The 25,519-nt window shown below is 43.3% G+C and overlaps 1 protein-coding gene across 6 annotated transcripts in view; it reads right to left on the bottom strand.

Moving 5' to 3' along the window:
• FAM13C (family with sequence similarity 13 member C) overlaps positions 1-25,519 on the bottom strand; it is a 144,458-nt gene that overhangs the window by 34,135 nt on the left and 84,804 nt on the right. For all 6 annotated transcript variants that reach the window (XM_018042465.1, XM_005699047.3, XM_005699046.3 and 3 more), the window contains 2 exons: positions 25,356-25,413; positions 10,442-10,526 (listed from right to left, as the gene is read on the bottom strand). In XM_018042465.1, coding sequence (XP_017897954.1) covers positions 10,442-10,526; positions 25,356-25,413 — 143 coding nt within the window. The remainder of the gene's footprint in view (positions 1-10,441; positions 10,527-25,355; positions 25,414-25,519) is intronic.

Genomic DNA, 25,519 nt, shown 5'->3' with positions numbered 1-25,519 from the left:
CAACACTCTCTAATGACCTATATGGGAAAAGAATCTAAGAAAGAGTGGATATATGTTTATGTATAACTGGCTCACTTTGCTATACAACAGAAACTAACATGACACTGTAAATCAAAAATACTCCAATAAAAATTAATTTAAAAAATTTTCCATCAGTAAATAGTAACCCACATTTTAGGTTTTTTAGTAGTTCTTAAGATAAATTTAATACTATCACTCCTGTTCCCTAGAGAATTATGGAAAGACAATTCTGGAATATTGTTTTCTTGAGTGACTGCTATTATATCTAACATATGCAACACTTTTTGCCAAGTACACAAAACGCTGAAGTACATAAATCTTCAGGATATACTGTTATCAATTATTTTAGAAATCCTATAACTTACATGCACCCTGATAAGACACTTTTATAGCTCTTTTTAAGTATTTTCACTGTTTAAATGGTAAACAATGAGGACTAAATGACCTCCAGTTTAAAAAAGGTAGTATCAACAAAGGCCCAAGCAAAGGAAAATTACAGTGTCGTTCTGCTAATATGTTGTTTACGGTATCATCTTGGGAGGTATAAACAGTTTGAACTCACCCAAATTTTCAGTATTAGAGTAATATCCAACAAATTTAAATGTCTAGATGAATTTCAATAAATGTCTTAAATATGCTTTCATTGCACATGGTAACTGGCTTAGCAAAGGAAAGTACCCCAACTAGACTGAATGGAGACACAGGAAGACAAAGCGGTAAGGTAGTACCTGAGAAAAAGGAGCAGCCAGAAAGTCGTGGAGCAAGAAAAAGAAGAAAACCAAAGACACTATCTCCGGAAAAGGAAACGACAACGACGCTAGTATTCTCGTCTGGGAAATCGCATGGGCAGAGGAGCCTGTGGGCTATAGTCCATCCACAGGGTTGCAAAGACTTGGACACGACTTAGCATACATGGCACATAGACACCATGCTGCTGGGGTGGGTGAGAAGGCAGGCGAGGCAGGGTGACAAGGTTGAATCTATTCTGCAGTGGAAGTAAACTTCTAACCTGAGGCAGCCTGAGGCCTTTGGATGTTAGTGACTTCTGCCCAAACTCAGAACTGTGCTGTGGGATAGAGTTAGCAGGACCCACCGAGGACAAGGTCAGACTGCTGGATTTCTGTCATGTTGAGAAACAGAAGAATTCCATACTTTGCATTGTTCTGGAGAACACCTGGGGCAGGGATCATTCATATTTTTGGAAGCAGCTTCTATACAGCTGCTGCTGCTACTGCTAAGTCGCTTCAGTCATGTCCAACTCAGTGCGACCCCATAGACGGCAGCCCATCAGGCTCCCCCATCCCTGGGATTCTCCAGGCAAAACACTGGAGTGGGTTGCCACTTCCTTCTCCAATGCATGAAAGTGAAAAGTGAAAGTGAAGTCGCTCAGTCGTGTCCGACTCTTCGCAACCCCATGGACTGCAGCCCACCAGGCTCCTCCATCCATGGATTTTCCAGGCAAGAGTACTGGAGTGGGGTGCCATTGCCTTCTCCGTCTATACAGCACCAAACCAAATACACAATTTGGGGAGAAAAGAAGAAATGACCTTCTAGACAAGTCTAACCAAGGGACTCGATGAATGTTTTCACTTTCTTCTCATTATTCAAGATTTAACTTCGTCACCTATATGCATACTGTCAAAGAACCACTAGGAAATAATCAAGGGAAATGGCTGATGAACAGGGTCTGATCTCTGAAAACATCTTTTCCCTTCCACGTGTCACAAAGTGGAGCCAAGTGCTCAGCTAAGCTGTGAGGGGCAGAGGAGTGGGGAGGACAAAGAGCAAGTAACACCTGTGAGTGTCCAAGATTCAGAAGCATCCTCCTGGTACATGGGGAAAGCTGGGTGCTGGAATGCTGATCATTTCTCAGCCTAAACAGCTTTCTGCATGTTCTAGCTGATTCCTGCACAACTGAACATCTCAGTGGGACAGCTGATAAAAATCTGCTGTTAAGGTAGCAAGACCCATTTTCAGAAGAAGGTTTTAATTAATGAGCCAATGTGCTTTGAAAGCAAAAGGAAATTATATGCAAGGCAAACAGGAAGACTGCAGCAAGAGATTCCAGCCTTCAAAGCAGACTGTATCTTCACAGGCTCATTCAATGTCATGAAAAATTAAGCCAAAAAAGTTGTGGCTGCAGTTCCTCCACAGAGACACAGAGAAGTATGATTCTAGGGAACTGGAAGAGACAGAGGAGGTTGTCCACCTCGGGCCTGGGGGTTGTTCAGAGCACTGTCAGACACTGAGCATCTAGGCAAACTGTCTGATCTCTTCCAGACTATTCTTCATAAGCATGAAAGAATGAATGAGCAGGAAGGAGGCTTTTAAAATGACTATAACATATGAGAAATGATGTGCAGGGGAAAGGGGGCATATGACAACTCTCTGTACTGTATGCTCAATTTTGTATAAACCTAAAACCTCTTAAAAATAAGATCTATTACTTAAAAACCTAACACATGTATAAGTGCACAGATTAAAAGTCTAGGCTCTGCAGTCGGAGTCCTAAGCTTGGTCTGAGATGCCACTTGTTCACAGCTATTATGTCCTTGGCCAGATGAGCCTCTTCAAAACTCAGAATCTCTATAAACAGTATAGTGAGGATAAATGGGACAATAACATAATCCACTACAGTTCTTGGCCTGACTTTAAAATTGAACAAAACCAATACAGTATTGTAAAGTAAAATAAAGTAAAAATAAAAATTTTTTAAAAATAAAATAAAATGGAAATAACTGTAAAAAAATAAATAAAATTGAACTTAAAATTTTTTTAAATAATTACCAGATGGTTCAGGCTGTGGGATTTTTATTTATAAGGCAGTTATAGAAATGGCTATCAGATAATTATATTGTCATCTATGAGTTTTGAGATCATTTTAAAAAATGCTCTATTTGGAAAACAAGGATTATTGTGAAACTCCCTGTTTCAGAGACTATGAAGATGGTGATAAAAGCATCAGAGAAAATTTATTAACAGTAAAGATCTTTTCTAGCCAAGTTATGTCATAGGTGTAGCGCAGGATAGATTTTATGGTAATGAATGTAGTTTCAACTTTAATAAGAGGTAATTTTTCAACCATCAGCTCTTGATTCCCTTAAGCAAAAGGTATTTATGACGGATTAATGCTGTCATAAATACCTTTTGCTTAAGAGAACTAGTACCATGTCAATCAAATACAGGACTCGAGAGAGGACCTAGGGAATAAACAGTGCTAAACATCACTGCCACACCTTGCAAGTCATCAGCAATTATAATAAAGTAGACATTTAAAGACAAATGCAAGCATTATCAACTGGAGAAAAGGCGATACAAGCTCTGAATGGCCAGCTTTTTAAATAATGATCCCTGACATTTATTGAGCATTTACCCCGGATGAGATGCTAAAAACCTGATATGCATTATGCTACGCCATCCTCACAACAATCCTAAGAGGTAGATACTATCCTTTTTCCCTTTTCAAAGAAAAGGAAACTGAGGCACCGAGGTCAAATAACCTGTCCAAGATTACCCAAGAACCATATCAAGCTCTACAAAGAGCTATGTTTCTGAGCAAGACAGAACCAATGAATATAATTCATTTGGGCTTTCAAGAAGTCTACGGCATGGTGTTCATACCAAACGTTATTTAAAAACAAAACCAAATGATGACTGGGCTAAATGTTTTGTAATGGATAAAAAAATTCACTTACTAATAGGCCCCAAAGAACAGGGTTGAATTAGTATCTTTATGAGAGACATGTCAGTACTAATCCTTGCTAATGGATCCTGAATTAATCTTTCTTCATATTTCAAAAACAACATAGAAGCAAAAATAGAGTTGTGAGTCTGAGTTTGCAGATGATGTTAGTATTTTTCAAAGAGTAAAATGCAAAGCAACTGCAGAAGAAGCTCACCAACCAGGAGGAAGGTCAATAAGGGCAGATGACCCTCATTGTGGGCCAGTGAAGAAAACTAACCCATCTACACTTAACAGATAATCAGCAGTAAACTATTAGTTTGACAGAAAATGGGATTTTTGGAGCTTTTATAGACTATAAGATATGATAAAAAGGCCAAGAAAACAACGTACATATTTCTAGGAAGAGCACAGAAAGCAATCCAACAACCATAATTATTTTTTGAATAGTTGATGAAACTCTCCCCCTGCCCATGTTTTTAGGTATTAATTCTTTTTTTATCTAGGTCATCATAGTTTCATGGGTAGTTGTGAGAAACTGTAGACGTATCCCTTGTACACTTTGCCCAATTTCCCCCGATAGTATCATTTGGCAAAAGTATAGTACCTGTGCCCATATGTACAAATAAAATTCTACTATTTCACTTAATCTGGAAAACACTATGTGGGTGAGGTAAAGACACATGAGAAAGGCAAGGGGGTCCAGAGATGGTTAAGATCAGAGGAGCTGAAATGCCTACAGGAACAGAGGGCCTGCAGTGGTTAATCAAGTACAAATCTAGATGTTTTTATTCTAGCAAAATAGTCAGGGATGTACTTTAAAAATGACTTTAAAGCATATTAGTTATACAGCGTGTACCTAGGCTGCCTTTGGGCTCAATTTCAAGTTCAAGAATATTAGAACTATGTGGGCTTTATATTTAGGATGGCAAAGGAAACAGCATGTGAAACACTCAGACCGTGGAGTCTGATTGGGGAAATTTCCCTACTCCTTCCCTTTCCTCCCAGCACCCGCCACCACTCACTACTGTGGGACCGTCTACGAGTTACATCCAGTCTCCAAGTTCATTTCCTCATCTTTCATCTGGGGATAATAATGCCTCCTAGGGTGGTTGTGGCGATAAAGTAAGAAAATTCATGAAACAATGCCTGGTGCACAAGAAGAGGTCATTGTTAGCTGAGGTTGATATTATTCATTTAAAGACCTTCAAAGCAGAGTTTCTAAACCCTGGCACTCTTGACATTTTGGACCAGATAACAATTTGTTGGGGCAGTGCTGGGGTCATGGCTTGTCTTATACATTGAAGGATGTTCAGCAGGACCTCTGGACTCTACCCACTAGATGCCACTGGCACTCACACTCCAGCTATGACACCTAAACAATATCTCCAGATGTTGCTGAATGTCCTGAAGGCAGGGGGTCAGAGTGTGGGAGGGGGGAGAAGACCACTGTTTTAAAGGACCCAGCTTAGAACAAGAAGATGAAGTACTACTCTCTACGGTGATTGCCATTTTCTAGTTAGAGCACATCAGTGCTACATACTAAACAACATAAAAAGGTTCAAGAAGGATTTAGAAATAATACTCCCACAAACACAAACTCAGTGTATGAAGTTTCTAAGAGATATTAGGAGTTCTGGGCACTTCTGAGGTTGAGGTCTTGAAGAGTCCCTCATACTGACTTTCAAAGACTATTTCTGAGGGCTGCTGCCAGATAGGATGGAACATTATATGGATAATCAGGCCCACCTCGTGGGAGACCTGAGGTGCTCCCTGTTCCTGAAATCCAATTATAAACTGCACCTGCAGCAATAACAACTTGCATGGCGCCCTTGCAGGAATACTGAGTTCCACAAAGTGTTCCCGAATCTCCCTGAACATCAGAACATGCAAACATGGAGATTTTCAGGCCTCATCTCTACACTTTAATTTTGTATCACGGTGGACAGCCCAGACAACTGTACATTTAATAAGCCCTGCCAAGTGAGAAAGTCTGGTTAAATAGACAGTGTCTTGAAATATGACAGAGAAAGTCAGGTTCTCTTTGACTCTGCCCCATTTCAACTCCAACAATTAGGAAGAAACCTGCAGACTATGCAGGATTCTTTTGGGAATAATTACAGACGGTACCCAGATATAGGTTTCCCCGGTGGCGCAGTGGTCAAGAATCTGCCTGCCAATGCAGGAGACACCAGAGATGCAGGTTCAGTCTTTGTGCCGGGAAGACCCCCTGGAGTAGGAAATGTCAACCAACTCCAGTATTCTTGCCTGGAAAATTCTATGGACAAAGGAGCCTGGCAGGCTACAGTCTATGGGGTCACAAACAGTTGGCTACAACTGAGCACACAGCAGCAGAAGCAGCACCTAGATATATGACGTGAACATTGTCTGACAATCAACGTTAGCAACAAGGCTCTTAGCCAAATGAAAATTTCAACTTGAAAATCAAGATTTTAGAATAAAATAATTAATTATGCATTGCTTTCGAATTTCTTTTTGGCCAGGCATGCAAGATCTTAGTTCCTCAAGCAGGGATCAAACCTGTGTCTCTTGCAGTGAAAGCATGGAAGCTTAACCACTAGAACACCAGGGAAGTCCCTGGACCTATTATTTCTAGTAATAAGTCTCCAGTGATAGCTTATACTAAAAACTCCATCACCTGTGCTCAAACAGAACAGGCATTACTATACTTAGTCATGTGGAACAATGTCAAATAGTTCTACACATGTTGAAAATGATGAAAAGCTGAAAAGACAATCCTCATTCCATTTTCCAATCAACAGCACCAGAACAGGAGCTTTTCAATGTCCGGTGGAAACGTCTGCTTCAACTGTAAGAGGCTATTGATTCAGTTAGAGGGATCTGGGGCCTTAGTACCATGTGGCTTCCCATCTCACATTATGCGGTCTGCAGTGCACAGAAAGGGTGACCAACTGTCCTGGACTTCCCGGAACTGAGGGTCCCCCAGCAGAGGGACTTTTAGTGCTAAAACCGGGGCAGTCGGTGACCCTCAAGCACAGCCCTGGCACTGCCCTGAAACTGGCAACCATTCTATCACTTTTTTCTAAACGTCGTTACCTCCCTCAGATCTGTCCCCATCCTGCCCATCTCGAGCTCCAGCTTGAGCACCTTTCTCCTCCTGAAGTAAACACACTGAGCCAACTGCTCACAGACCCTGCAAATCCATGTGGTCTGTAAGCTTCTACCTGTGGATGAAACTAAGTCAAAGAGAACCTAAGAGAACCTGACCTTTTCACTCTCATAATTTAAGATACTATCCACTTAAATAGTGGCTTCTAGTACTTGAAAACGTTAATGAAATATAAAGACTCTAGGACTTCGAACCCTTGAGTGTCTAGAGATGAAGACTGAGAAACCCAAGTATAAAAGCTTCCTGGTAACTGTGATGTGAGGGAAGGTTCACTAACACTCTCTAGAACACAGTGCCCCTCAGGGTGTCATAAAATCTGCTCTTACAGCAAGTGCAGTTTGTAATTGCATTTCTAGAACAGGGAACATCTCAGATATTTTGCTAGATGAGATGAATCTTTGAATTCTGTACATTCAAGTTAAAACTCAATATTTTCATTTAAGATCAAAGACATAAAGGATACAAAATTTTGCTCAGACTATCATTTCAGATGCCCTCCATAAATGTTAAACAACTTTAGGGAATTGTCTGGAGGTCCATGGATTAGGACTCCACGCTCTCACTGCTGAGGGCCCAAGCAACCCCTGGTCGGGGAAATAAGATCCCACAAGCCACATGGTGTGGCCAAAAGACTAAATAAATAAATTTAACTTTCATGTTGAAAATAAATAAACAACTTAAGTCATGCCTTAAATTTCAAGTAAGACTGAAACCAATATAAATCACAACAATTTATATTTGTGACTGTTTGCTTTGAAAGGTTAATTAGTTGCCTATTACATCCAGATATTTCTATAAAAATCACTTGCTGGATTTTGTCCTTGTTATACCAAATAGTAACATTAACTATTACTAATCCAATATTTGCAGACATCTAAGGCCCAGGGCTAGATTCTAGACTTTAAGAGAAAAATATTATTTTAAGCTACCATAATCTTTGATAGACTTATGGCGTCTGTGCTCATCTATGCTATAACACTATCATCGGGGCTTTAGGCATGCGTACAACTACAGTTTCCAGGAGTTCAGAGATCACTCCAGAAACCCAGTCATAGGCCCAGAGTGAAGAAATGCTGATCTAGCATGAACATAGATTTCTCCCTTCCGAGTGACACGTGGACTGGAATGTGTATAGCCTTCCTATAAGAGTGTGTCTTGGAAGCCAGTGAGACCAAACCACCCCATAAATTGAACTGTGAAAGCTTCTTTCAAATGCTCATCACTTTGGCAACATTCTTACCACATGAAGAGACAGACTCCTTACTTCCCTGAAAACATCTAGTAAGTGATTTCTAGATTGTTTCAAAGGGATTTTTAAAAAAGTAAAATGAAAAAGAAGCATGTGCCAAGGTCCAATACAGTGGCTGGGACTTCACTTTCCCTGCATCGATTCCCATGCAGTTGATTTAGCTAAACGAGACTCCTTATTCATAAGCTCTGCAAAGGCCAAAAAACATCAAGATGGGTTTTACCTTTGCAAACTTGCAGGAGTTGTCCCTGCCCAGTGTGTGTGTGTGTGTGTGTGTGTGTGTGTGTGTGTGTGTGTGTGTGTGTGTGTGTGTGTGTGTGTGTGTGTGTGTGTGTGTGTGTGTGTGTGTGTGTGTGCGCGCGTGCGCGCACACACACACACACACACACACACACACACACACACCCCCTAACACACAGAGTGGAAACTTTTCTGTTTCATAAACTCTCTCGGAAAGACTGGAATATCTCAGATTCACCTACATTTTAGAAAACCCAACGTCCAGCCCACAAGGCTCCTCTGTAAGGAAGCTTCTGCCCGTTCCTATCATTTGACAGCTAAGCCAGAATATGCTGATGGCTCCTTTATATGGGCGATCCCCACATAAATGTGGTGGTTGCAGTTTAGTCATGAAGTCATTTCTGACTCATGGGGCCCCATGGACTATAGCCTGCCACTATAATCCTCTGTCCACGGGATTTTCCAGGCAAAAATACTGGGGTGGGTTGCCATTTCTTATTCCAGGGGATCTTCCTGACCTAGGGATCGAACCCAGGTCTCCTGCATTGCAGGTAGATTCTTTACTGACTGAGCCACCAGGGTACACATCTCTATTTAATAAAGAATGTATTAATAAGTTGGTTCAAAATCCTCTCCATCAAGAGTGAGAACATATAAAACTACTACCAACCTTTGGAAAAAATAAGATACATTTACACACAAAAGTCATGATAAAATATATATTATATATATATATATACACAAATACACATACACATATCCAACATGCAACAAATATTATATTGAACAGTCCTTATCAGATACTTGTGAACATCAGATAATTCAAAAATTAACTTGTATTTGGCTTGGGACTTCTATGTTTCTATGTTGCTTGTTTACAGAGAGTGGAATAGGGGGTTGGTGGAAAAAGAAGGGCATTGTCTAGTCATTTGACTCAAATCCCTAATTGGCTTGGCACTGGCTCTTGACCAACTTTACTTGCATCTCATCCAAACACAATGGCTAACAGAGCCGAGGAGCTCACCACATAACAAGACAACCAACTGGCCACCTACATACATAGGGAAATAATTTATCACTTACAAGTAGGGTCACACAAGGCCTCAGTGTCTTTACTATGAATAGTATTATTTCACAGGTTTAAGGGTTTAAATTAATAACTATGAAGTTTACAACAGTGCCTGAGCATTGAAAGTCTTCGACAATAATAGTGGCTACTACTACTCGCTATTATTAGCCACTAATACATATTTAAACAGAAGATGACTGTTTTGCCTACTTAGACCACGTGGGTCTGATTTAAACAGTAAGGTATTCAATGCACTATTGCTAATGGTATTGAAATACATTACCTTTGTAAATTTTTTCCTTCCATTCCTAAAGGATATTTCATGAAGCAAGCTCACCTAAACCTATTTCTACCATCCAAGCAGAAACCAGTCTGCAAACCTCTGACCCACTGGTGTTATAAAAGATATGCTGTGCTCTCCTTTCTACTCATGTAAATTTACTATTTCTTTCACACTGAAGTCTTCCTGGAAGCATCTGTTCACCTTCTGCTTGCTAGCCAACCTACTCTCTGCGAGATTAAAACCAGAGAAACTAACAGACAAATGAGACCCAAGTTTGAGACTTTTCAAAACAAAAATTAATGCTTAAAAAAAAAATGAGACAGAACAAGATACTATAGGATTAGAAGAAGCCACATCATTCACTTCCACCTTCCCAGGGTTGATGGATCACCTAACAAGCAATGTTAAAACTCCCCTAACCCCTCAAAAATATTGAGACTCTCAACACAGCCCAGATGATCTAAATCCAGTAATATAAACAAACCACGTGTGTATCACAGGACTCCAAATAGGAAAATGAAGACCACTTATGATGGGTGCCTTTTCACCTGACACCATCTCTGGGGACTCTGGTCCCCAGCGAGAGAAGAAAGATCTAGATTCCAGCACGTCTTAACTCCCCCTGCTCCCTTCCAGCTCCCCAGTGCACCAGGCACTGTTTCCCACAGGAGCCGGGTTCAGGGGAAGCAGCAAGGGGTGAAACTATTCTGGGAGCACAGATGAGGACCCCGAGCCCAGCCTCTTACCTGCGGCCCCTGCCCCTTCGGCAGGTACACTCTGGGTGGACACTGGGGCTGGGTCCTTGACTCCGTGCACCTGCGCAGCTTCTTCCTGGTGTGTCAAAAAGGCAGAGCACAGATCAGTTTCCACGGCTTGGAGCTTCAGCAAGGAATTCTGCCAGCAGAAGCAGAACATCGGGCTGGCTCAGTTAGATGCTAACGCAATGCTGGGTCTGCAGCTTCCTTCCCGAGCACCTGGCCAGAAAGGGGTCTCGGGCAGAACTGGCTGTGCCAGAAGCAGAGGCGCGTTACTCCACATGCAGTCTCAGTTGCTCTTTTATATAAATCTAACGTATATTGATTATCTGTGACACATGGGACCGGTGATTTCGTCAACAAGAGACGCTGCACCCAGAGGGCCAATCTGAGAAGGTATCTGCTTCCCGGGTGCCTGAGCCTTTACGCTTTCCAAGTGTTTCATTCACCGTGCTGACATCAGGAGCGGATGACATTAGCCCCTCCCTGGCTACCATTCATAAAAGCCAGCATCCCTCCCCTGCAAAGCCGCAGCAGCCCGCAGTGCACAAAGAGTTACTGCTGCAGAGGCCGCCTGGCAGCTGGGAGGTGCTTCGGGGCTCCCTTTTCTGCATCTGCACGTGGGCTGTGTGCCTGAGTCTGGAGGGGGGGTCTGTGTGTGCGAGTGTACTTCTCAAGTTACTTTTCTCACATGGAGTGGCTACAGCCGCCTGCTGTCAGAACAGAGGGCACGGATGGAGGGAGAAGATGACCTTGGTCCCTTAGTCTGAGACCGCCGCTGAGGGTGAAGCGATTCACCGTTTGTAACTCCCAGCCAACCTCCCCCATCCCCGGCTTCACTTCTCATTTTAAATTCCTCCCGTGTTTCCTAATAAGAGCAAAGTCATACAGACTGACGCACGTACCCTCCCATGATGCAGATGCTGGGCAAGCTCGGTCCCCCAGCAGGTGAAAGTGAGTCACGCCGAGTCCCTGGCTGGGCCCTCTTCCCTGCAACTGCCTCAGAGCTCCTCCACCCACCAGGGTCTTCCGCCCACCAAGTTCCCAGCAGAGGTCGGTGGGGAGCAGGGGGCGCTACCTGGAGTAGAGCCACGGGTTCCCCCCCATTATGACCCAACACATACACACACACACACACACACACACATACACACATGCTCCTACCTCCTCCATATAGCTTGGTCCCCACACACCCTCATAATCCACTGCCACTTCCTACATATACCCTCGCACTCTATTATACACTTACTCCGGCTCCCAACCCTATACACGCCTTCACCCCCCTCCTCCACACTCTCATGCCCAAGTCTCTACCTTCACACTCTACTCCAAACGTAGCTTACAACTAAATATCCCACCTCCACCCACACACACGCCCATCCCTCCCCCCCAGTCCCTTTATCCCCATCCCCCCACACCAACACCTACTTTATATATACCCCTACATACACCCTCATCCTCAACTCCCACTCACACATCCTGTTCTCAGCCCTTGTCCCTAGACAGCCTGATTCCTTACCCCACATAAATGCCAACCCCCACACCTCCTCACATCCCAACCCCTTTCCGCACACATACTCTCATCCTTCTGTTGATGTGAGTAAATATGAACCCCCCACTGTGTTTTAAAAAGCTGCTCCCTGAGGGACTTTCCTGGTGGTCCAGCGGCTAAGACTCCTCATTCCCAATGCAGGGGGCCCAGGTTCAATACCTGGTCTGGGAGCTAGATCCCGCATGCCACAACTAAAGATCTCAACCTACCACAAAGCAGATGGAAGATCCCTTATGCAGCAACTAAGATCCAGCGCAGCCAAAGAAATAAATGCTTTTTCAAAAGCTTCTCATTGAGGAATATCTTAAATACCTAGTCTTTTGGCCAGTTTGAAAGTGGCAGAACCTCTTTCAAACAGGCTCAGGACCTCTCCTCTGCTCAGCTCAGAGATGGAGTAAGAGCTGGTACAAACCACCCCCATGCTCAGGGGCTGATGGCCAGGGGCCCACAGCTCAGATGAAGCATCTGTCTGATACCAGCCCATTTTTTACAGCTTCTTCTTCCTCGCTGGGATGTTTTCCCAGGAGTTACATGTGGAAGCAAGGGCCCAAGGTTATTGATAGGAGGCACAGAAGGAGCAAGGGTACCAGGTTTCTGGAAAGTTTTATTAACCAAGCATTTGGGACGCAAAAACGCATGATCCCAGGCTAGCTTTCTACTGAAGGACCTTAAAAACTGGAGTGGCCTCTTATAAGGAGCAAAACTACTCTGAAAATTAAGAAATCTTACCTTCCCTGTAGCTTAGATGGTGAAGAATCTGCCTGCAATGCAGGAGATCCAGGTTCAGTCCCTGGGTCAGGAAGATCCTCTGAGAGAAAGGAATGGCAATCCACTCCAGTATTGTGCCTGGAGAATCCCATGGACAGAGGAGCCTGGCGGGCCACAGTCCATGGAGTCGCAAAGACTCGGACACGACTGAGCGACGAACACCACTAGCACTACACGACTACTGCCCCCTAGCGCGAGATGGCGCAGCTGCAACGGCACGCAGAACAGAGGCTCCACAACAGGTATCCCTAAACACGGGTCATTCTACAAGCAGAATTGCTGTATGAGCCAGTCAGCCCACTGCTGATAAACCCCCAAAATACTGAGAGCAGTGACTCTTAACAGATATGGGTACATCCACGTTCATGGCAACATTATTCACAATAACAAAGAAGTGTATTATAGACTGAACTGTCTGCCCCAAATTCATATACTGAAGCCCTAACCTCCAATGTAACTACATTTGGAGATGAGGCCTTTAAGAGGCAATCAAGGGAAAATTTGGGGGCTCCAAAATCACTGCAGATGGTGACTGCAACCATGAAATTAAAAGACACTTACTCCTTGGAAGAAAAGTTATGACCAACCTAGACAGCATATTCAAAAGCAGAGACATTACTTTGCCAACTAAGGTCCATCTAGTCAAGGCTATGGTTTTTCCAGTGGTCATGTATGGATGTGAGAGTTGGACTGTGAAGAAGGCTGAGCGCCGAAAAATTGATGCTTTGGGACTGTGGTGTTGGAGAAGATTCTTGAGAGTCCCATGGACTGCAAGGAGATCCAACCAGTCCATTCTGAAGGAGATCAGTCCTGGGATTTCTTTGGAAGGAATGATGCTAAAGCTTAAAGTCCACTACTTTGGCCACCTCATGCGAAGAGTTGACTCATTGGAAACGACTCTGATGCTGGGAGGGGTTGTGGGCAGGAGGAGAAAGGGACGACAGAGGATGAGGTGGCTGGATGGCATCACCGACTCGACGGACGTGAGTCTAAGTGAACTCTGGGAGTTGGTGATGGAAACAGGGAGGCCTGCCGTCTGTGATTCATGCAGTTGCTAAGAGTCGGACACGACTGAGCAACTGAACTGAACTGAAGGTAAAGTAAGGTCATAAGGGTGAGGCTGACCGGTGCCCTCAGAACAATATATGTAGAGAGAGACCCAGGGATGCACAGTCACAGACAAAGGCCATGTGAGGACACAGCGAGAAGGCAGCTGTCTGCAAGCCATGGAGGAGGCTTCAGGAGAAACCAATTTTGCTGACACATTCGCCTTGGACTTCCCACCTCCAGAACTGTGACAAATGTTTTGGCCCTGAGTCTGCGGCATCTCTTTTTTTAATTGTAGCCCTAATAGAGTTTTAGCAGATTAATACAAGCTGGAAACAACCCAAGGTGCTCACCAGCAGATGAACTGATAAATGAAATGTGATATATACAATACATACAATGAAATATTATTTAGCCTTAAAGAGGAAGAAAGTTTTGACACACGCTACAACATGATGAACCTTGAGGACATTATACTGAGTGAAATAAGCCAGTCAAAAAGGACACACATTCTAGGCAGTAAAATCCAGAGAGACAGAAAGTAGAACGGTGGTTGCCATGGGGCTGGTGGGGAAGAAAAGGAGGTTTGTGTTCAATGGGCATGGAGTGGAAGGTTGGGAAGATAAGTCACGTTCTGGAGCCAGATGGTGGTGATGTCTGCCCAAAAACACCAGAGTGCTTAATGCCACTGAATTGTATGGTTCAAAATGGCTAAATTGTGACATTTTACGTTGTCTATTTTACCACAGTTTTAAGAAAACAAAATCAGTCCTTCTCTACGTTTAGCAGGAGGATGTGGGACCAGCCGCCTCTCGTCAACTCTATGTGCTCTTACAGATTCTACAAAGCAGATGAGGGCACGGCCTTCACACAGAACCAGGAGCTGTGTCTGCTACATACTGCGCGGCTGACTTTGGACAAGAACCTTGGCTATTCTAAGCCTCACTTTCCTCGTGCATAACGAGAGGCAGTGATGACAGCAACAAAGGCAGCTGCTTCAAGAATGAGATGAGGAAGGCACAGCACACGGCAAACACTCAAGCCCTGGACACGGTGGCTACTATGTGCGTCTCCAAACCCCAGAGGCCGCTGGACAGAGCACTAGGCGCAGGGGGCCAGACCCCAACCGAAGCTCTGCATCCTGACCCATCACTCCACCTCCCAGGCCTCACTCTGCGATCCTGCCCAGGAAGTACTTGAGACCAGGTGACTTGTAAGTTCCCTTCCAACTTTCCAGGACAGAAAACACTGATGCTCATGTACTGAGGCTGATGCATGGAAGCTGGCAGCATGTGTGCTTGGATGGTGTTTGTGGAACTAAACCAAGTGTTCACACAACACAAAGAGTGAAGAATCTCACTGCAGAGGGGTTTGTCAGGTCACATTCAGAGGCCTCTCCGGTCGCCCAGAGAGTGTGTAACGCTGAGACCCAGTTACAGCTGGAAGTAGTCATGGGGGGCTCCCAGCCATCTTCCCTGCCCTCTGTCTCCCTCACTAGTACTGAAGCTCAACAGAGATGCCAAGCATCAAAGAAGGTCTATTTGCACAGCTGGTTTGTTCCTCTCTCAGACATCAGATAGGAGGAAGTTTAATGGGACAGGGAAGAAGAGAGTGCCCAATGAAACAGGAGAGAGAAGATGAAGGTCTCGTGGGACAAGAAGACAGCCAAGGAGAAGGGAAAGCGTGAACTGCTGGAATTGAGGACCAGGGGGCAGACTGGAAGAAGCTGCATGCCAACGGCCATCAGCTTTGCCCCGTCCCTACCCCGCACTGACCCCTGACCTGGGGACTGCCTGCTACTGTTCCTGTTTCTCGGCACAGGAAGAGTGTGGGGACGTGGACGCCCTGCATGGAACAGCCCCCGATGACCAGAGGAACCAGACAGGAGCGGCCTCCCCCGGGAGCGATCCATGCCGCCGTCACACACGGGTCTCTCCAGGGGCAAGAAGGAGACACGCAGTCCCATCAGGGCTGAGCCCCGCAGAGCTGCCTCTGAGAAGCTCCCACTGCGTACGCGAGGGCCACACCACCCGCAGCTGCACCAGCGCGCTCGCAGCTCCCAGGCTCTGGCAGCACTCAATGCACAAAGAGCTGCGCTGGGCTCCAGAGCCTGAGACAGATGCCAATCCCTTCCTCATGGGGCCCCAGTCTACAGACACGGCTAATACACAAACGGACAAGTAAAGCAATGACGCCAGTTACTACTGTCGCAGTTATGGCGATGAGGGGGAGAACCACAGGCCAGGCCTGGGGACAGAGTGAGTGAGCCACTGTTTCTCCAGTTCAGCCTGACTCGGTGACCTTTTATGCAGGAACAGGCTTTAGCCCTAGAGGAGAATGACAGGCAGTCAACTCCGCCAGGCTGAGTGTGACCTCCATCTGGTCCTTCTCGTGCTCTGGAGCTTCTCTGTCAGGCTGTCCCCAGCCCATCCCTCAAGGCTTGCCTGCCAGGGGTTTTCCAGGTTTACATCCAAAGTCTTGCTGAATGGGTCACTAGGATCTCCAGGAAAACTGAACAAAGGCTGATGGATCCTCTGAAGAACGATGACTACCTCTGCTTCCCAGTTCTCCCATTTGGTCACCAAAGAAAGCAGAGAGATGAGCGTGAAGCCTAGGTGTGGTTTTCTACAAGCTAATTTTTCTCTTTCACACAATGGAAAATATGTGACTTGTTTTAGAAAATACTCTACTCATTTTCTTTCCTCTACAATTACCGGGTCTCACTTTAGTTGGGTTGGAATGGGGAACACCCACACAGGCTGGATGGTGAAACACTATTTTCGGATGCCTTTGTCTACAACTCACCAGTTGCAGAAAACGGATAGCTTACTTTTAACTTCCATGAAGAGGCTTAGTGACCCTCGCCCATCCCTTTATCTATCCAAGAACTCGACATAGACTGTCTATAGCAAGATCAAACTGGAAATCTGCTCAAAATTGAGGTCACAATGGGGCCCCTGAACATCTCCATTCTACTGAGCACTCTTGTTCCCTGAGCTTCCAGGTTTTCTGTGTATGCTCCCTCCCCCCACACACACACTCACACTCACACACACACACACACACACACACACACACACACACACGCCACCCTTCTTTCTATTTGCTCCCTGCCCCTACTTCCAGGCCTACTTCAGGTGTAATTCCTTCACAGTCAAATTCCCATCAAATCTTAAACCAGTTCTGATTACCTTTATCCAAACAGGGGCCTCCAATTTCTCTTTCAACACCTTGCATTTTTCCCTCCCAGCACTCACTATAATATGGAATTTTATTTCTTTCTCTACTGTTTACTGGCTCTTCGCAGCTCCAGAAGGGCTGGAGGCATGCCGCCACTGTTCACTGCTGAAGCCCGCACAATGAGCAAAACAGGAGCCAACCATTAGAGAAACTGCCACTGTAGACAGTCTTTTGTTTGCCTGGACGCTTTACATAGTACTTGGGAAGCCTTTCTGAGAATTCCATTTCAAGCCTCCTTGCTGCCTTGGTTCAGAAATTTTAAAATGCTCACGATCACTGGGGAGTTTGTTAAAGATGTGTTCTCCCTGGCAGTGACAGACCCAGATTCTGCGGCCTGCAGCAGGGGCGCTGAGATGCAGGGGGTCCAAGGTCCAGACTCTGAGAAACACTGCCCTATTCCCTCGGGACCTGACCCACTAAATGCTGCCCTGGTCGCCTGCTTAGCTCTAACTGTCCCAGGAACAGTATTTTTGTTCCCTCACTGTCCTACGCTACCCAACAGAGACTCAGTATAGGAAAAGAAGCCATCCACTCCAAGCAGTCCTCTGTTGAGAAGAGGATCCAGGTCCTATTCTGATAATAGAAGCACATCTTCGTAAAACAAGGACAATCTTGCCACCACACATGAAAACCCAAACCAAATTTTTTTCCAGCCAGATGACCTGATTTCAGCTGAGGAAGAGGGAGTCCTGTACCTAGTTACACCTCTTTGTGATATCATTATGTTCACTTTACTAAGTGAACAATAAAAATAAGATATTTAGGAGAGACCAATACAGTTTTATGAACTCACATTTTAATTCAAAATTCTGAGCTTTTCTAGAGAATGAGACATGAACGACTCGTGGAATGGACTTTAGTCGTTTCTCTTTGTAATTTCTAGCACAGAGGCACAGGCATTAAGACAGACAGCTGCCCTAACCAGCCTTTTTTTTTTTCCAGAACATCAATTATATATCCCTTCGGCTGGAGTCCACAAATCGAGTCCATGTTGTAGTCCCTATGATTACTTCTCTGTGGCTACTTAAGTTCTAGTCTTTTTTAAGCTCTGAAAAATATTTGGCTTAAAAACTAAATTCAGTAGGATGCGTGCACAGTACAGGGACCACTGGGGCTTTTAACCCCAAATTTACCTTTGTTCCTTCTCTGTCTGTAGGAAAATCATCCAATCAGCTTGGCCCACGGGCACTTAATTATTTTCTGAGACTACCTTAACTCCTTAGAAATTACTAAAACTCAATGAATATTAGAAATCAATAACCACCCCACTGTAAATTATAAAATCACTTGCCATAAGAAATAAGTTACCAACCCATGTCTTTAAAGACACTGGAAACCATTAGCCATTTCCTCAAATACTAGTATCTCGTTAGAAAACAAGAAAATTAAGCTTTTACCTGCCTTAAAATCTGAGTTTTATAGCCCTAGGAAAGCCAACAATATCCTAAAAAGGGAAAAGATACCAACGCTAGCAAGACCAGAGTCTAGGATACTAAGTTGACATGTGTCCTTCTAAATCCTTGGAAAGCAGGGATGACAAAGTTCCCTTTCTGCTGCAGCCCCGACACCCCATAGCAGTCCAGACCCACAGCTGGGTACACATTTGCTTCTCAATAAAAACTGTTGAAAGAACTACTCCTTAGAAAAAATATTCCCAAAGTTAAAGCTTTCAGGCAAAATTCTGGTCTTAAGATGAGCAGAAATATTTTTCTTTAATCTGTCAGGGGCTACTGGGGAGTGGACTATATCATAAAACTTGTCAACTTTATATTTTGCCAAATAGAAATGGGAAAATAGATAGTTGTATAGATAGACAGATAGATATAGACAGATGGATAGATGGGTAGACCAACAGACAGACAGAGAGATACAGATAGGGATAAACACAAGATGAAATTTTTAAGAACAATCTCTAATGACAGAGGTGTTCATCAACTTTAGCTTTACAGAACACTACTACATTGTTCTTATATTTCTCCTTTAGCTACAAAGCAAAGAAAGTGCCACACAGGCTGACACCTGGGAGGCATGAATCAGACACAGTCCTTTCCAGCCTTGGGTGAGAGAACAAGAAACTAGCAGCATGAAGACGAGTAAACGTAAAAGCGAGAAAGGAGAGAGGACAGAGATGCCATGCCAAAGGAAGGGGCAAAGGCTGGCAGGACAAAGCTGCGTGGAGTGTGGGCGATGGCGAGGCTAAAGGCAAACACAGGTGGGCCAGTTACGGAGAGTCCGGCTACAACCTCTCTGCTCAGCCCGACACCCCCGGAGCCTCTCCAGCTTAATCCCCAGACAGGGGAGCGGCTAGCGTGGCTTCTACCTTTTCTGCCAATGCCACACTAAGGATTCCCCTGAGGGTCATGACTACAAACCTGGTTCCTCTGGAAACTAGAAATCAGGCTGGAGAGTTGCCTCTGAAGGAGGGGGCAAAGTAAACCAGGCATGCAACAGTTCAGAGTTTCTTTGCTGGGCAGTTCATCCCACTGGGGAAGAAAACCAGGGTTCACACCATGACAGTGTTGACTGCGGGATGTCCTTGTTGACACTGACAAGAAAAGTGGCTAAAATTAATGAATCACAGGGCACCATTCCTGCTGAGAAAGAAATGCTAGTTGGGAAGCAAGGTCACTTCATCTCACCCATGAAACCATACCAGGAATAAAGCTAAATGGCACCCCACGGTGGTGTCATACAGGCAGATGACTTTGGATATCAGGCTTCCAGAGACCAATATTATGCATCCCAGCATCCATTTACCCATCTTCTGATCCCAGGTGGGAAAATGTGCCCATCTCTAGCCAATCAGCTTATTTCAAACTGCAAGGTCACAGTGATTGGTTCAAGAATGGGCTACAGGTCCCAAGTCAGATAAATGAGACTCAAGTATGAGGCTTTACAGAGTAGAAAGGACTCTATTTTCATTTCTTATAAGCAGAATTTTAAAGATGGTCCCCAAGATTCCTGTGCACTGGTTATACAATCAAACACTAATTTAGATGCTATGTTGAAGAGATTTTGCAGATATAATCGAAGTCCTAACTCAGGTGACCAAGGGTACAGAGATTGCTTCAGTGGGCCTGATCCAATCAGGGTGAGCCTTTTAAAAGCAGAGGGCTTTTTTTTAGCTGGTAGATTATAACATCAGAGATTTGGAGGACAGAAGGATTTGGTGCTGCTGGCTCAAAGATGTAGAGGCCAAGGTGAAAAGGAATGCAGGCAGCCTTTAGAAAGAAGCTGAGAACTACTCCCAGATGCTGACCAGCAAGGAATTGGGGTCTACAGTCCTACAAGCTCAAGGAAGTAAATTCAGGCAATGACCTGAATGAGCATGAATATGGACTCATCTTCAGAACCTCCAGATAAGAATCTATCATGGCCAATGCCGTGATTTCAGTTTTGTGAGACCTTGAGCAGAGTCTAATGGAGTCTATCCAAGTTTATTATCTGCACAACTGTGAGCTAATAAAAGAGAGAAGCTACTAAGCTTCTGGCAATTTGTTACACAGTAATAGAAAACTAATATACACTGGGATTACTAGCTGTAAGAATAACATATCCTCAGAGAGGGGTCAATCTAAACATAAAGTCGATATAGAAAAGTAGAGTTGAAATGGAAAGATGCTGTCTACTTGACAAGCCTTTAATCCCTGGATCTAGCCAAGAGTGGAATCTATCCTGATAGTAAAGTTCCAGGTGTGTGAATCAATAAAATCCTGTTGTTTATGAAAGCCAGCTTGAATTGACTTTCAGTCACAAGGAAACTAGAATAAAAAAAAAAAAAACAACTATCAGTCAATTCTGATCTAAAGGCCCAACCATGTAGACTGGGTTTGTATCTCAATAGAAAAATACAGCTGCCTGGTCCTACAGAAAAAAATACCATTCAGCCAACTGAGGAGCGTTAAGGACCTAAAGAAGCCTCTTGCTAGACAATTTCCTCAAAAGTAAGACAGTTTTGAGGGAGAACCACATCTAAAACAAAATAGTAAGACCATCTAGAGGTCTAACAAGGCTTGATGGCAGAATGTATCTATATGCTAAACTATGGATGGTAATAAAGAGACAATCAAACCCTTTACATGGAGCCCCACACTTAGACATGTGCATATACAGTCAAAAAGGGGCACAATTTGCCTCATTCTATCCCTCATGGGAACCCATGACTAAATCCTATAAGCATTAGGGGGGTAAAAAGCAGAAACAGTGAGTGTTAAAACTGAAAGCACTCCTAGAGTTAACCCAATTCAAAGCTTGCCTCAATTTCACAAATGAAGAATGAAAAGCAGCTGATGTGATGATTTATGGTATGTAGTTTGGGAGTTGGAAAAGTAATATGAGGACCAAATAGGGGAAGTGTTCTCAGGGAAGGGGAGATCCATTAGTTTTCCTCATATATTGTTATTTTTTCTTAATTGAAACTGAAGCCAGTAGTGGGAACTACTAGGACATGGAGAGGGAAAACAGTATTTTTTCTCATTTTATCCTTCAAGCAACTTTTTGAACTATTGACTGCTTAATGATTATATGCTGCTAAGTTGCTTCAGTCGTGTCCGACTGCGTGACCCCATAGACGGCAGCCCACCAGGCTCCCCCGTCCCTGGGATTCTCCAGGGCAAGAATACTGGAGTGGGTTGCCATTTCCTTCTCCAATGCATGAAAGTGAAAAGTCAAAGTGAAGTCGCTCAGTCGTGTCCGACTCTTAGCGACCCCATGGACTGCAGCCTACCAGGCTCCTCCGTCCATGGGATTTTCCAGGCAAGAGTACTGGAGTGGGGTGCCATTGCCTTCTCCGAATGATTATATAGACAAGGGTAAACAAAACCAAGGATTATGGTGAATTAGACTTTGACAGATCTCAAGTCAAGAATATTTTCCAATCAAGATACAGGACACCACAACAAACAAAACCTTCTTATGTATTATACAGGCAGATAATTTCCAACCAGGATCCAGGGGACTCCAACAAATAAAATCTCCAGATGTCATACAGAGGCAGAGTCAGAAAGCTCAGGTCACCAGAGAGATGTTGTGGGGAGGGAGGTGGGAGGGGGGTTCATGTTTGGGAACGCATGTAAGAATTAAAGATTTTAAAATTTAAAAAATTAAAAAAAAAAAAGAAAGCTCAGGTCAATGCCAGAATGGACACAATCAGTTTTCCAGAAACCAGCTCCTATAGTATAGTCCCAGAGACACCGAAGCTCGTGGAGTGGAGAGGCAAATCCTATTGAGAGACACATGGTCAAAAACTGGGAGCTTGAGAGTGGCAGAAGAAAAGTGAGGCTGGCAGGAATTAAATGTATACTCATCCCAGCGAAAATGAGAAGTGAGTTTCTCAGTTCACTGGGAAGCTATCAGGAATACACACACAGATGGATGCTTATAGGTAGCTACTTGACATCATGTATTACCTTACTGTACAGAGGAGAGCTCAGGTCAACTACTAGCTCTGGAATCAAACACAGCAGAGCCTCATCTGAGCAAGTGGAATTAAGAAGCTTAAGACATAGTTACGAAACACCAGATGTGAACTTTGTAGAAAATATAGTAACACCTTAAAATCGTTATAACCAACAATTACAACATTAGGGTCCACAAAAACATCTGGAAAATATTTGTGGACTATGCTTCTTACAAAGCTCAAGAAACACATTTTGGGGGGACTTCCCTGGTTGTCCAGTGGTTAAGACTTTGCCTTTCAATGCAACGGAGTACAGGTTCGATCCTGGTTGGGGAACTAAGATCCCACGTGCCTTGAGGCCAAAAAACCAAAACATAAAACAGAATCAGTATTGTAACAAATTCAAGAAAGACTTAAGAAAAGAAACTCTTTTTTGGTTCTTTAGACTTACAAGTTAGAATGGAAGAGAGCAGATATGGAACTAGTGAGTTCTTTTAAAGAACTAGAAGGCTGTGTTTTGGAGAGGGTAGTATATAAACAAAAGGGTCAAAGAGCAAAGAAGATGGTTAACACAACAAAACATTCTTCCTCATACTTCCACTCAGAGATGGAAGGAATACTCCTATAAAATATCAAATGTACAAACAGACTGAAAGATAGTTCTTTTAAAAAATTACAACTAGCTGCAATTGATCATGAGTCAAAAACTAGAAACAACCATACAATGGGTTACAGCAAGGAGAATCAAAGTTAAAACTACACACCAAACATAGATGAATCACACACATACTACTGAGTAAATGAAACCAGACACAAAAGAGTATATACAGTCCATGTATATACAGTACATACAGTTCAAAAAACAAGCAAACAAACAAAAGACAAAACAAATCTACTTAAGTCCAGAGAATAGTTATCGTTCTAGGGGAAGAGTGACTGGAAAGAATTAAATAAGGGTGCCTGGGATGCTAACAATGTTCTGTTACTTGATGCTGGTTACACACTTTGTGAGTATTCATCCAGCTGTACATTTACAATATGTACACTTTTCTATATGTATTTTCTATCTGCATTAAAAATACTAAAGTAGTATCTCCCACCTGTATTCCATAAGACTATGTTGCCGAAAGAAATATTATTATGGGTTTCTTCCATAAGAGAGTTTGGCAGTCTCTAAGGTTAGGAAAAGCTAGGGAAGATCACGTTTACCACATTCCCATTCTGTAGGATGTCTCCATCCATGAGTTTGAATGAGTCAGTTCTCCTGGCATGGCTTTGGACCATGAGCAGCTTCTGTTCAAGTTTCCTCAGTGTGTGCTCCTCTGGTTTCCTTCAGCCCCTCAATCATAATCACAGCATGATCTGCACATATGATTTACTCCCTTACTGGAACAGTTGCACTTGAGCACACACTGTTATCAAGTCTGGATCAGCAGCACCAGCTTTCTCATGCAAGAGCCCATATTTACTATATGGTGCTGACTGCTCTTTCAGAGGCCTGTCTTCATTCAGCACTCTTGTACCCATGTAATCTCAGGGCAGTGAACTGGCACATTTCACATAATGTGCAAATACAATATAGTGAAGGAATACAGAAAAGCAGATTTTCATATAGAGCTTTGTGCAACTGTGATCTGAGAACTGCTCAAGTAGTCTTAGCAATCTCATGGGACTCCAGCTCACAAATCAGAGTTTTTCCCATAAACTTGAAACCTATCACAAGTTGACTCTTACAATCACTTCATCTTTCTATTTGCTTATGTCAAGACAAATAGGTGCTTCTTTACAACTAGCATTTTGCTTAGTTCCCAGTGGGGCAAACAGCTGTGTTCATTGATTCAAGCTCTCGCCTCTTCTCCCTCAAACTTTTTTTTCCACTCTTCTTACCACAAGTGAGATTGTGGAATCTGAAGCCTATAACTATGCACAAAAGAATAACAAGCAGGATCCTTAGGACACTGTCCACAACTTCAGTAATTTATTTAACTGGGTTTAATCAGGAACCCAGTTTACTTTTAGTTATTCATTTATGCCAGGTTCAACAGTTTAAAGAAAAATATAACCACCTAAGTTCAATTAATTGTCTTTTTATTTTTTGGAGACAGAGGAGAGATGGCACCAAATGACAAACAATTTGCCTAAAGCCCATCATTTCTCTTCTTGGCTTATGAACATCAAGTCTCTACATTCTTTTTTGACATGATCCTAATCAGATATAACACCCACTTTTCCTTAATTATACAATGGGACAAGAGAAATTAGAGTATTCCAAACCAATGACTAAAGCGAAGGCATTCATAAAAAAAGGAACCCTAATTACATTATAGTGATTTCCAATGGGAGAATTAAATTACATATTTCAAAGAAAATCTAGAACAAACATTAACACTGTGATGTCCAGTTCAGTGGGAAACCACTTGAATTGGAAAATATGGCCTCAATGTCTCAAATTTATTAGAAGACCATTTTGCAACACCAAGCTGTATCATGCTCTGAGGAAAAATAGTAAGCAAGATCATATTTGAGACTGAAAAAGGGATTAGAAAAAGCAGGAGGGGAAGATAAAACAAAATTAAGAGAAAATTTTATAAATGTTAACTCTCACAGCCGTAGTACAATCCCGAAGCAAAGTTGGAAGAAGTGTAATGAAATGACTGCTGGCCTTGGTTTCGGTCCAAGACACAGTGATTAGTCTTGCAAATAACATTTTAAATATATTTGCTCCAGAGCAAGGGGAAACAGCACCCAAGGCACTGCAAGAAAAATAAGCTCTTATTCTCTCTTAAGAGCGAGAATATTTAAAGTTTTAACCAGGATAAATTTCTAGTACTAGGAAAAAGAATAAAACTTTTCATGATTGGCTAATTCACACTCATAAAAACCACAGTGAGTGCACCTACCTCATGGAAGTCCTGCTGAGTTTCATCTTTTGGCCAAATGGCAGCCCTCTGTTCTATTCTGTAAGATACAAAGAAAAAGTATTGCCACTTAAAAGAAGCCTTTCAACAATGCACATTTGTTGCAGATTTGGCCACATTCCTGTTAAAAACCCTCAGTGGTGTCC

Source organism: Capra hircus, chromosome 28, assembly GCF_001704415.2.
Source record: "Capra hircus breed San Clemente chromosome 28, ASM170441v1, whole genome shotgun sequence".
Taxonomy (NCBI): domain Eukaryota; kingdom Metazoa; phylum Chordata; class Mammalia; order Artiodactyla; family Bovidae; genus Capra; species Capra hircus.
This window is presented reverse-complemented; position numbering and strand designations above follow the sequence as displayed.